This window comes from Scomber japonicus, chromosome 18 (assembly GCF_027409825.1).
Source record: "Scomber japonicus isolate fScoJap1 chromosome 18, fScoJap1.pri, whole genome shotgun sequence".
NCBI classification, from domain to species: domain Eukaryota; kingdom Metazoa; phylum Chordata; class Actinopteri; order Scombriformes; family Scombridae; genus Scomber; species Scomber japonicus.
Window position 1 is genome coordinate 22971077 of NC_070595.1, and position 14194 is coordinate 22985270.

Below are 14194 nucleotides of genomic sequence, written 5' to 3' on the forward strand. Positions count from 1 at the left end.
GATGCCAACATGACTGAATACCGTATCGGTGTGAATACTGATGCGCAGCTTTATTAAACTGTCTGGCTTTCATGTACAAAGTGGATTCTGTTTATATCATCTGTTTAGGCTGCAGAAGAGGAGTGTGTTATCACGGTTCAGTTACTGTAATCGTATTGAGGATGTGTAGAGCAAGTTAAGCACTCCCTTTAGTGTGTCCGGTTTACTTCTCCTTGAGTCCTTGAGAAATGACATGTGTGTGTGTGTGTGTGTGTGTGTGTGTGTGTGTGTGTGTGTGTGTGTGTTGGTGTGTGTGTGTGTGTGTGTGTGTGTAGCCTCCCTTCAGGTCTCTTTTGTTCTTACTCTAAGTCTCATCTTTCCATGACTTTGCTCTACTTTCAAGTATGTCAATCCCCTCTGTGCAGACAAAAATGAAACCATAGAAAAGGGCTAAAATATCAAGTCTTCCTTTTTAACTATCATTCTCTAAACACACTGTAGATAACTTAAAATATAATGTGAAAGACCACTAAATGGTCTTACAGTGCCTACAGTTCATGTTATTTAAAGTGACCTTTACCTATAATTATGCTGTTTTAACAAGATACCTGCCCAAAATCAAAGAGCAACGAGAAAAAGTTGGCAAGTTAGTTGCTGAAGGAAGTACCAGTTATTTAGCTGGATGTTTTTCTGAGCAGTTAGTTGAGACTAAACTCTGCTGTAAACAGGAAGTCCTTGCCCTGAAAAAAGTCACATTCAAAGTTGTTAACAATCATAACATTTCCAGACATAATATGATATGACCTATTATGTAGACATTAGGTTTTCAGCTACGTTTACTCAGTTTGACTAACTGTGCTCCATTAAAGTGCTCCACACTTACTCTTGGCTAGAATTGACTGAAATTGTCATGAATGCTTTCTTTTTAGCTAATGATAAAATGGAAGTTAAACAAACAGCTCTCTCAAACAAAAGTGCAGTGATTTCCTTATACTTATATTTACTAATAAATTTCTCATATTATAAGCCCTGGTTCTGCAATAAAGTTTTATGAAAGATCTGTCAAAGAAATAACCACCTATTAAATAGCTTTATTTTCTTCCATTTGCATGATACAGGAAATCGTTTTTTTTTATTTTATTTCAGAGTAACGTTACAGTTAATGGTTGAACAATACTTGAACTCAAACATTAAACCTCCACCCAGAGAGTTATAAGTACACACCACAAAGATAAACATGATCTGTACACAGAACAGAAAGGGCAAAGCATGAGGGTGTAGCTCTAACCAAACCCCTTGATGCACACATTTTCCCAAACAGGTAAACTTGTACTTTTACACTGTTGAACTGCAACGATGAGGATTAGAAAACACACAAGCACCACACACACATATATCATACATAGCAGTGTCTGAGAGATGAGATAAGGGGTTTATATAAAAAGGGGCAGGGTTGTCTCTGGTTGAAACTCTGACTGACATGGCAGCTCTGGGGTAATCCTGCTAATCCTCTGCTAGCTCAGGGGTTCAGTGGAACTTGAGGCCTTTGACCCAGCCCCAAGATGAAGTGCTAACATATGCACACACACCCACCCACCCACACACACACACACACACACGCACACACACACACACACGCACACCCACACACCCACACACACACACACACACAGAGACACACCAAACTTTTGTACTTTTGCCATTTCAGAACTCACACATCTTCATCTTGACTTCCACCACCTGCCCCACATCTTCAAATGAGCTCATTATTAACTTTTATGGATCCCTGACATGCGCTGGAAACATTTGTTTGTGTAGAACTGCATGTTCAAGTTTTTTGGAATGATTACAAGGGCAATAAAGAAAGATTATGAGGCCAATTAACTCTGACTCACTTGACCGGTTGCTTCGCAGTATCAGGAAAAGTGTGAAGTTGTTAAATATACAGCTGATGTGATACCTCCACTTGTCACTGCTGGTATCTGGAGACCATAATGTTGCAATAAAGCTTTTCCTGTCACTTGCAGTTCAAGTGACAGAAATGGTTTCATTATTTAAGAATCGTACTTTGATTCCACTAAAGAGCGTTTATTGCAGTGTTTCTCATCAGTGATTTCCAATTTTCAACCCATTTATTCAAGTGCTCAAAGCTGTGATTGATTTTAACATTTGGAGAGAGCTCTATAATGGATGTATTTGTTTTAAAGGCACATTTTGTGATCCTGCTAAAAAATTATTCTCTCGACAAAGGACATAACTGGGCCTATGAATTAGATTTATATGAGAAAAAAATCTGTTATTAAGTCTATTATTCTATTATTATCTTACATTTCAAACATCTATATTGTAATTCAATTAAAATACCTGTGTTCCTGTATTGAATCATAATCGACAATAAAAATACACCATACTTCTGACAAGGGCTTGTTTGTAATGACAGTCAGTGTGTGACATTACAAAGGTTATAGTCTGTTGAGGTTGGAGGGTTTGTTCAGCTCCACTGGCAGTCATCCGCCCTCCAGTGTTGAGACCATAGACTGTGTAGTTGAGCCCCTGAGAGTTCCGTCAAAGTAGACAAAGACAGAACGGGACCGGAATTGTCATTACTTTCAAAATAAAAGAATTGAGCATTTTGCACAAACAGCGTTTCTGCTGGACAGCAAATATTCTCAATTTTTTTGTGAAATAATAAAGTGCTACTCCCATAATCTTTTTTGTTGTGCCTTCCATTTATAGAGACCACAAAAATATTGGTTGAATGGAGAAATACATAGGATTATAATAAAACTGTAACAGACAGGTCCATCAAAAATGTGGGATTAGAGTATGATGAGAGATATATTTCTTTACTAGGTTACAAATAGAATTTTTATTTCATTGATTTGCCTTATGTTAAGCCACAGATTTACTTTTGAAAGGTTATACCGGAAGTTTGGGTATCATATTCTGGCTTGCTTGACGCTGTTGCCTGGCGTAGATAACTTGGTGCTGCTGTTTGTGCGCTCACACACTGAGCACAAGTGATGGGAGACAAACCCAGTCCCTGACGCGCGTATCGCTCACCTGGTGATATTTTCACAGCCTATATTGTGATTTTTTTCATTTTCATTTTGTTTCTATTGAGAATAAAACATTTCATGCAGGACTGGAGTTAAATCTGGAAGTGAGCGCACGTGTGTTACAATTCAGTATCAGTTTCCACTTTGGCTCAGCATTGTGTTTTGGGGATTTTACGCACTGGTTGTGCAGGATTTGAGCCATGGCAGAGGACTGAGGCGCCTTTTCCAAAATGCCTGTGGACTGGAATATATTAACTTTTGCACGGCGGTCCTATGGAATATAGTCCGATTTTACACAGTCTACATGTTGTGCCATCATCCCACGTGAAAAACAAACTCTTTGTATTTTGTATAATGCTGTCTCTTTGGGTATATATGATATATTGTTGTGTTGGCTACTGCTCAACTGTGCCAAACCTGACGTATAGCTCGGTGAACAGACACGACAACGACGCTGAAGTTGACAATCAGGAGTCCTCTCTCGGGGCGTCCAGGGACTTACTGAATAACGAAAACGATTTGGACAGCAGAGGAGACGAGTGGGATGAAATTAGAGGCGAGGCGAAGGCGTTGGATGATAATGCCATGTCAGGTTTCCTCAATGAATCGGAAAGTAAAAAGTTGCCCCAGGCGATCATCATCGGGGTAAAGAAAGGAGGGACCCGGGCGCTTCTGGAGTTTCTGCGCCTGCATCCGGACATCAGGGCGGTGGGAGCCGAGCCGCACTTCTTCGACCGCAACTACGACAAAGGACTGGAGTGGTACAGGTAGCTTACATCACACTGATACAAATGATCAATTATTCTAAATTGTTAAAACCCAGAATTAAACATTAATTTTGCTCCTCTTATGGTGTTTTTATTTATACCTGGTCAGTCCATGCACGTTTTATATAATTTGTAACATGATATAATTTATCCATAAAGTACACAAAACAGTAGACTGGAATATATGATGCTGATGATGACGATGATGATGGTGTAAAAGGGAAAATAATTGATTGTATAATATCCAGATGTGACGTCAAGGCAAATGACTCACACACTTCACATGAAGACTTTGCTCCTCTAAAAGTTTATCCTCATGTAAACTTTAACTTTCTCATCTTACACCATACTACATTACATGATCTTGGCAAGTCATCGTGTCCCATAAAGTTTTCTGGAACAGTTACTGTGAAATGAACTAACATTTGCAGGAAGGATAGGTGATAAGATAATAAGAAAGGTTTTATTCTTAATTAATTCTGTAAGTTTTATTAAGTTTGCTCTGAATTTATAATACTTTATCAATTTATGGAGTCCATATTTACAGTCCATTACATTACTGTCTTAATTAAACTAGATTTCTATGATGAACAGTTTGCAAATACTTTTGTTTTTTCATTTTAGTTTCAGTTACATTATGAGTAATGGGAATTGCTATTGGTATTTATTGCACAGTAAAATACTGCTGATTAGGTGATAAGGCTTCAGATGACACCATTTTTTTCTCCTCCTTTTTCTCTCCTTACAGTTTTAAAGTGGGTAATTATTTTTTCCACACATGCCACAGTACGCAAATAGGGCATAACACCACATGCATATATTCCCGTAATGACCAAAATCTTCCATTGGCACTGACATTACCCTTCTCAGTCATGTAAATTTACAAAGCACAATCGATTTTTTGCTTGTTTGCATGACCTTCACCCAGTGTTCCTGGAATATTTGTACATCTGTCATTGGATATAGGGTTACTTTGGCTTTCTGAAAAGTAGGAGGGCACCAGGTAGAACAAGATAAAGCAGAGCTTACATTTGTTAGTGGATTCTGTTCAAATAAACAGATTTTGGTTTGTGGTTAGGCATCAGCAAGTTACATCATGCTGTCATCCTCAAGCAGCCAGGAGAATGACTCAAGACTATCAGTTCCCTGTTATTGATTCAGTATTTTGTTTTGATCTTCAATCCATATAGGCATCAATGTCAAATCAGATCAGGGATCTAAGGAAGCTAGCACCTTCAGCATAGTGTAGCATAACATTTTCATTGTACAGTATTCTCTGTCATGGCAACTGCTTTCTCTAACAGCTCAATATGCAAGAGTTTGATTTTGACTTTGATCTGAGAAACCATATTGTTAATATGAGATAACAAGAGGTACGGCTGTTTCAAATGTCCATTTGGCTGAACCGAGGGATTAACAATGTCAAAGGATCTAGACACTGTTTCAAAGCTGGCTCCATAAAGCTACAATAGGGGAAGCGAAGCATTGTTCAAAGGACTTCTCGCTTAAGCTCCTTTAAGAATTTCCGGACAGGTTTAGGACATTTTTGGATGATCAGTCTGTGAAGAGTGGTCTTTTGTCCATCTCCACAGACTGAGAAACAAGGACAAATTGAAATAGTCGAATGAGTGAAGATTTTTTCAAAATGTATTGCCTAAGTCTTCACGCTCTTCATACGACCCACAAAAAGAGTAGTAAAATATAAGAAAGAGTAGTTAAGGCGCGATTAAGGCAACGCATATTAAGAGTAAATGATGTATAAGAAGAAGGAGAAGCTATCATTAAATGATAATATGAGAGGTTATTTAAATAACAGTTAAAAAACAGTTGTGTATTATTAAGAATGCCAGCTATTTGTTGTTTCGTCCTGAGACGTGCATAATGAAGGTTTCTTTTCCTAGAGAGGTGATTTGGCTAATTAAAACAACTTGGCATGAGTTGAGAACACAGTGTCACAGATTGACCCCATACTGCACAGCAACATGACATTGAGTCAACCCTTAATGATTTTTCAGTGGATATCCAGAACATCCCATCTAGCTTTATGATAGCGCACAGTGATATTGGACACATTATTTTTTCCACATAGAGCTGTGTCTACGTGTTGACTTCATAAATGAGCAGTTTTATATGATGTTGTAGCTGTTCAACATGTCTTTGTGAGGCCTGTTAAACTTTTCGTCACCTGTTTGTTCAGGACTATGTCATAGAGGAGGTAAGCTAACAGCATAAAGCCAGACGACTGTGTATGTTGATTTGTTTACCCATATGTTTCACTTCAAGTCCTTCAGAATAATGGTTAGCCGTAACTTGGGGAAAGGAGCAGTCTACTGGGTGGGCTTATCAGCTCCTGTGGTGGCATTGAGTTGTGCCCACACCATTTATCTGCTGTGATTGGTGTGTCCATACTGCTGGAGGTCTACTGTGTCCATCCTGCCGGAGCCCCGCATAGACGAGAGGCCTCAACACAGCAGGACATCAACTACAATATAGCACGTTTTCACCCATAGGCAGAAAAAAGACAGGCAGGCAGAGAATTGTGCACACTTACTCACACAGAGCACAGAAGGCAACCAAAGCCGTGGGAACAGCTTCCTCCTTGGCCCCTCCTTTCTTTAATAACAGCATCACTCTAATTTACTCCCGTCTGCCTTTTTTGACAGGTTAACTGCTCATACTACTGAATGCACGCTACTCAAATGAATGTCTTCTGACTTAATTGCTGAAATCATGTTTTTCCTCTTGTGGATACATATATAGAACAACGAATGGCCTTCTTACTAACTCACTGAGGGTGTCAGAGAAGACAGCGTAATCCTCCTCAGAGCCCCAGGGAAGCTTACTGCAGGCCAGTGGCAGATAAAGGGCAGTAAATTTAAAGTGAGTCTTTAGAAAGCGCAACAGCATTATGGAGCTCAATGAAAGGGGATGCTGGAGAACCCCTGAGGTCTGCATTAACCCCGACAATAAAAGAGCAGACAATTAGTGTGAAACATGTTTTCTCTGCCTTCACTTTGTATGCAAATGTGCTCAGAAGGGTGAAAGTGCCCTTTGACGAAGCCCAGCAGGAGTTCATCAGAAAGAGCATTCACTGGAACCTGACCAAGAAAAGACTCAAACTCTACAATTAAGCTTTTTAGCCTGAAAGTTGACTTTCAGAGATCTGTGTGGAAAGTTGTATTTCCCAAGAGTAGGTTCATCTGAGTCCATGAGTGGCTTTTCTGCTTACTCAACTCTTTTAGTTCGTTGCAAGGACACAGGGGGATTGGTGTAAGTGAGAGAGCTCTCAATATAGGTATCTCCCAGCTTAAACTAATGTGTCAGCACACTGACAGGAAACAAAAAGAAAATTAGGTTGATAATGAGATGCTCTGAAGAAACAATTCACACATGTTAGCGGTTGCTTCAAACATTCCTAAAATATATCCACAAACTATGCAACCAAGCACTTTCAAAACTCTGCAAAGTCTGCTTGTCTGTCATCACATTGTTTACTCCAAAAGAATAAAATGATAGTAGTTTTCCTTGAAGTGCAGTGGATTGTCAATACTGGTAATATGCACCTCCCCTCCCTTTTCTGGAGATCGAAGATTAAATTTGCTGGAACAACCTCCTGGGCTTTTGCTTGAGGCAATTTGTCAAACCGCACCACTTATTACTGCACTTTGGAAACATTGAAACAAAACAAGTTCACTCCATTATATCCCCTTGAGTTGTTGTCTTCCTCATCGCTCTCTTTTGTAAAATGTTCAGAGAGAGATGTGTTGTTTCCTGCTTCTGTCCTCTCCACTGCAGAGACTCCCTGACAGCAAGTCGGAGCAACTTTCAAAAGCACCAATCTGCCTCAGCCATCTTTGTTTTGCTTCTTTGAAGTCTTGTTTGCTTTTGCTGATTCTCTCAGACCAGCATGCATCTGTGGGGAATTACCTAATTGTACTGCTGCATGAGTTGGAAACATACATTTCGTTCAAAGAATGGATTTCTTAGATCAATTAAAGGTAGTTCTATTATAGTAAATGTGATGTTTTGACAATCTAAATGAAGCCCATATTTAATACTAGAAGGTGTAATATTTAATGATACAAACACATTCTTTGACCCAGAGTATTATAATATCATTACATATAATAATTTACCAGTTTGTCGGGTTATGGTGCTGCTTGTTCATCATTGGCTTTCTAAGGCTGATGCAACATCTTCCTTTGTTTCCTTGGCACTTGAAAATGTTTGGCTTTGGTTATTTCTTTTATTTCATCACACCTTTATGTTGTCATCCAAAAAAGCCTGTCCATTATAAATTGCACTGAAACTTGATTTATATATTTTTCCAAAGTCTCTCTGACTACAGGTATATGTTAACACAGAGACTCAAGTAGCAGCTTAGAACCATCAGTGCATACATTCTCAACTGATCCTGATATCTGTTTATAATCACTTTGTGTAAGTGTGATCAACATCCAGTGTAATTTTTCAGGCACCACCACCCTGAAAAAAAGTGCGGGCCGGTTCTATAAACAACCGACTGTCAGAATTGTTATGTGTTAATGTAAGGGTGACAGTTGTAGGAGGGTTGCCGGAATGGCTCACACAGTGGTCCTCCTCCTCCTCCTTTCAAATTGGGCCCGTCTCCATAAGACAGCCAGGTGGCCTTGAATTCTGCATACTGACAGTAATAATGGAGGATGGGAAAAAGGCTTTCTCTGCACTATCATTGTTATGCTGCAATGCTGTTGAGATACTCGATGCTGTTCCATGTCACAAAAGAAGGTCCTGAGTGTAAAGTATAATGATGATGACTTTTACATGCAAAATGAGATGGGCTTATAAGGCCAATGAACACCTTCCCTAAAGATCCTTTCCCCTTTGATTTTTGTCTGGAATCTGTCTCACTGCAAATTTGTCTGATTATTCTAAGTGGTCACATACCACCACCTCTCACCCAACAGTAACTCAACCCTTCTCAGTACTGCAGTGTAAGATTAGAACTCATCATGACATTAGATAATGCTGAGGTCTTTTTGGAGCAGTCTCTTGTCACAGGGGTCTAAAAAGCTGAAATATAGATGCCAATTAGAGCCAGTCGAGCAGAACACTGCAGGATACAGGATATGTAAGTCTTTTTTTATTTTTTCTGTTCGCACTTGTGAACTCATTACGGAGGGCATTATCCAGCAGCCAAGCACATGTTGTAAATTCCTACCTTTGAACCTGCTTTCTGATAGCACTGAATGTAAACAAGGCGGCAGCGTCTCCCCAGCAACCACTTTAATGGACACACCTGACTGCCCAGCAGACACAACACAGCCAAATTTCACAACATAGCAATTCCTGGATTAATATCTGTCTGAAGCTTGTTGTAAGTATGAAGAAGAAGGCAGTCGCAGCATCTTAAGTGCAGTAACTTAAAAAATTGACTTAGGCTTCAGGGTCAGGTGGGTCAACCTATGTAATCCCCATCCTCCTGCACTTGCATCTGATTTATTCTAATCCTCTCTTTACTCCTTCCTCTTGCTTTATCTCATTCTCTTAACCGTCTTCCTCTCCACCTCACACCGTTATCTTCCCAGTCCTGCTGTTCTCCTGTGATTTCAACAGTACAGGTTAGAGGGCAGAGGAAGTTTATGTGTGTGAGCAAGTATCAATATAGATTTATTTTTAAGACACCAGTAATAGGTAGAAACTCTTCAAAGCTCAGATTCCTTGCTTTACGACTTTTACGGCCTACTTAGTTGAGTAAAGCTGTGTTTTTACCTTTATGACATTAAACATGAACATGCAAAATTCATGAAGAGGCAAAGCTCAGCACTCCACATTTCAGTTCTGGAGAGTGGACTATTTTATTTTTTTATTGTCTTGAAGCTGAATGATGATGCCTTTTCATGGGTGATTGATTGATAGATGAGGATGCACTAAAACCTATTGGTTCCAGGCGACATTGTTTATTAAGCAGAGCAAATTGCTTGCTACATCTTTCCCCCTAAGGCAACTCTCTCACTCCTCACTCAGTCAGAGATGTTCTCTCATGCTCTATCTTTGCTGAGATGAATAATGCATGCACTGCTCACACAGATTGTTTTGCTCTGGGACTAAGTGGAAAGTTTGATTGGTAGTAAGTTTTTGTGTCCCTTGAGGCCTCAAGAAAGGCCTCCAGCGCTCCACTTGTGTGTATCCAAGAGATGCAGGAGATAATTGCAGGGGGTTCTGATAGAGCTGTTTGTGTCTCTCATACCTATTACCTTGATTAGGTTTGTGGTTTTTCCACCACATCCAATGCTGGCTAATGCACTTAGGGAGTGAAAAATGGAAAAAATGTGTAAGACCTAGGGCCTTCCATAGAAAGGCAAGAAAGGGCAGGTGACATTAGGTGATGAAATTGCATAAGATAGACAACCCCTTGTGTGTTTATGGCACTACTGAAGTATGGGTTAATCCTACTTTTCCAATAATCGCTAAAGATTTTCCTGTTGCTCTACACAACAAAATCTTGCAGGCCATTTTCTGCTCGTTTCCACCAAGATGAAAGCTGTTGGGTTCAGAGAGGGATATTGAAGCTCCTTGTGTGTGTACCAACAGATGGTTGGAAATTATGGTAATCACTTTTAATGACACGGCTCCTCTTCTTTCCCGTTGTTCAATTTAGATCAACCACTCACTATCAAAACATTTCAATATTACCAAATACTGTAATAACTGAAATGTTGATGTTGGAGACTGATGCTTTTCAGCTTTCACTGATGTAATTCCCATGTGAACATGAGCCTGGCTATTCACACTGAACGCATTCCTTTGCACTAGTCAACAAGTGATTCTTCTGCTCTTTTGTAATCACACGTGGAGCTGATCTTTAGCCTATTAAGTAAAATAAATATTCAGTAATCAGTACAAATGAGCAAACCAAGTTATGAGCTAACATGCCAAAGAACCATGCTAACAGCAAACTAAGAGATTTTAGCATTTTAGACAGTAAAACTAAAACATAACAAAGGCGTTGTCCACGATGTGCTCGACATTGGCAAACTAAGCTGCAGGCTAAATAATAAACTCATCAATTTGACATTTGATTGGCCTAAAGTATCTTATAGCAATGCCATCCTTGGAAATGTGGGGTTACAATATATAAAATGAAGTGGATGCTCCATGCCATTCCTGTGTGTGGGTTGAATTCCTTACTGCCTTGATGTGCTCTGTGCAGTTTGACAGATTTGCTCACAGTACACAGAGAAAAAATACAGAAGGTGTTGCGGCAGATCGTGAGCTGTCCGGTCTGAACGGTTAACATTTGTTAACATGGGTGCTGATAGGAAACTGACTGAACTTCAAGATGCATCTGTATTTTAAGTGAAACCCTTATGCCCTGGCCATACATGACTATCAACAGATCAGAAAAAATAGGTGACGTGTGAAGCAGCTACGCCTGAGCCGTGCGGCTGACAGGAGTTGTGTGGCTGCTCTAACCTGTTAACACAGGTGCTGAAACGAAAGGAAAGAGGTTCCTGGGGCACACACATTGCTCGGGTAGGCAGTGTGGCCTGGGCTGGCAAACAACCACTGTGCAAGGAATGGTCAGTTTATCTTGCGTATAGACTGATGAATGCACTTGACACTTTTTACATAATATGTGCCTTGTGGTGCTATTGTTGGCGAGCTATAGACAGAATATTGCCATTAACACGTGTGTTTGAACTTAATTTGCTTGCCATAAATAGTCCTTGGAGGGATGAGTAATATTTTGCTTTTAATGGAATTTAATAAATTCTTGAAATAATTTTTCCTTACTTGTCTCAAATACTACTGTTAGATGAATTATAATTGTGTTTCACTATAGGGTTTATAATTAGGGGCCGAGGACAGTAAACTGTAAGATTAAATGTATACACAATAACTGCAACCATTGTAAAGATTAAAATATTCAATTTTAGTGACACAGCAATAGAAGAGTTAATGTAGCTCTTGTAATTTTGTAGTCTGTAGCTTATTGTATTGTTGAACATAGATGAGGAACTTTTTCTTTCTAAAATGCTGTTAGATGCAATGCAACCACAACAACAACAACACACACACACATACACTCATACTGTATCGGGTTGCTTTCAACTCTACAGAGGTTTTTGTTATTTTATCCCTTAAAAAGAAACTTCTTCATGAATAAATTGACCATTGACTCTCATTGTTGTGGCCATCTTTTCCTTCACCCTCTCCAGAGACAAGCCAGCCGCCCAGTCAGCCAACAAGGCAGTCAGCCAGTCAACCAGCCAACCCCTAATGCTCTAGCCTGTTTGGCTTAATCCTAATCCCCCTTGGCTCACTTTAGCCATTATCCAGTCAGGACTGCAGTTAACAGGCTATATTATGATCACCCAGAGGCATCCAGGGTCATGAAGAATATGCAGTTATGGGAATAGACAGCTTTCAAGGTTTGCATTTTCTCCTAAGGAATGCAAGGCTTCTCCAAAATTTTGCACAACATTACTGACAAAAGGTGCAGTCAAAGTCATCTGTCTTGGCATGACATTAAGAGGCATAATATTGCCTATTCAGAGTTAAACCGTCCTTTGTATACTGTAATGAAGGTGTGGAATATTTCAATGTGAGGATTGTGGTATTTGAAAGAGGACTGGGCTTTTAATGTAGATTAAATGTAGCTGCGGGAGATGGATGTCTTCCTTTAGGGTTTGTATTTAGAACATGTTATGAAGTGTGTATTGTGCTAACACACAATCACAGATGATTGATAGGGCTCTTGCGCTACCTACCAGTTGCTGTCACTTTAGGTACACTCACTGACTCTGTTAATGTTGCTCATGATGTCTACAATTGTCTTCTTGATGATGATTGACTAGCTCCTGCCTGACAGTATTTAAACCTGCCATGGAGAGACTCTGTCAAAGTTAATCTCATATTCGTGTATGAGAGGTTTTGTAAGTTGTTGGCTCTAAAAGGTGTCAGCAATACAAATAAGAATAGAATATACAATGGCACAGGTTTGTTTTTATATGCAATATAGTGCCTGCGGCACAAATGTAAAATCAGTGTGTTTGTGTGCTTTGCAGGGAACTGATGCCCAAGTCATCAGAGGGCCAGTTGACCATGGAGAAGACACCCAGCTACTATGTTACCAAGGAGGTCCCTGATCGCATCTACACCATGTCTAAAGACACAAAGCTGATTGTAGTTGTTCGGAATCCTGTCACACGAGCCATCTCAGACTACACCCAGACTCGCTCCAAGAAGCCGGACATCCCCTCATTTGAGACCCTGACCTTTAAGAACATATCAGCAGGTCTGATTGACACCACATGGAGCGCCGTTCAAATTGGCATGTATGCTAAGCACCTTGAGCGTTGGCTCCAGTTCTTCCCCATGGAGCAGCTGCTGTTTGTTAGCGGAGAGCGTCTGATTAGCGACCCTGCAGGTGAGATGGCTCGCGTTCAGGACTTTCTCGGGCTCAGGAGGGTGGTCACAGAGAAGCATTTCCACTTTAACCCAGCAAAGGGCTTCCCCTGCCTTAAGAGACCTGAGGGGAACAGCAAGCCACACTGTCTGGGCAAAACCAAAGGCCGGACCCATCCTAATATTGACCCAGAGGTGGTGCAGAGGCTAAGAGACTTTTATAAACCCTTTAACAGCAAGTTTTACCAGATGACTGGTCAAGACTTTGGCTGGGACTGAGAGGAAATCTAATGCAACAGACTCATGCTTGTCCCTCTGTGTTTTTTTAAAATAATTGTATCATTCTGGAGATATTATTATAGTGTATGTACAGTATTTGGTGGATGTGTAAAAAGTTCAGAAGTCTATTTTATGATAATTTATTGTTATGATATTAACTCACTAAGCTGCCTAACCAGGTTTATTCATTGCCCATCACACACTTTATGTTCTTTTTTCAGTTCTTACCAACATGTTCCTAAAAGCACAATGTTTTTACGGGTATTATGAGCAAGGTCAGTACACTTTTTTTTTTTTGGTTTTATTTTATTTTACTTTTAATTTCCTAAATGCTGCTTTTGCTTCACTCATAAGCTGAATGAGAGCCAACTTTACAAACAACTGGTAATATCCCCTTAACATTTGCCTGAACCTCAGAGGTCCATAGACTTACTTAGTGAGGTCGATACAGGCCTCAGCTGATCCAGTGCCACTTGCCAGGTGGATCAATACAGTAATAACTCCTCATCATGTCAATTAGACTTGAGTGATAGCACTGCCTTGATCTCTTGAGCACCGCAATAAAACATAGATCCAATAATGGTAGTAAGTTTACGGTTGACCCTTGAGCCAACTTCAAGTTAATATAATATATACATTTCCACTGTAATGTTTTGGCTTAACCACTATTTATACTGTTTCTACAAAGGGACGTTGATTTGGCGCCAATAAAGGGACCTC

At 39.9% G+C, this 14194-nt stretch overlaps 1 protein-coding gene across 1 annotated transcript; it reads left to right on the forward strand.

The window, feature by feature from the left end:
- Positions 1 to 2985: 2985 nt before the first annotated feature.
- On the forward strand, positions 2986 to 13519 carry hs3st3b1a (heparan sulfate (glucosamine) 3-O-sulfotransferase 3B1a). Its single transcript, XM_053337915.1, has 2 exons — positions 2986 to 3805; positions 12856 to 13519. Exons 1-2 carry the CDS (start codon positions 3312 to 3314, stop codon positions 13472 to 13474), a joined length of 1113 nt encoding a protein of 370 aa, XP_053193890.1. The 5' UTR covers positions 2986 to 3311; the 3' UTR covers positions 13475 to 13519.
- The last annotated feature ends 675 nt before the right edge of the window (positions 13520 to 14194 follow it).

Bases quoted from the DNA above. Each gene is read 5' to 3' on its own strand.
- hs3st3b1a (XM_053337915.1), top strand. From the start codon at position 3,312: ATGGAATATAGTCCGATTTTACACAGTCTACATGTTGTGCCATCATCC. The intron at 3,806-12,855 runs GTAGCTTACATC...TGTGCTTTGCAG, and splicing joins AAAGGACTGGAGTGGTACAG to GGAACTGATGCCCAAGTCAT.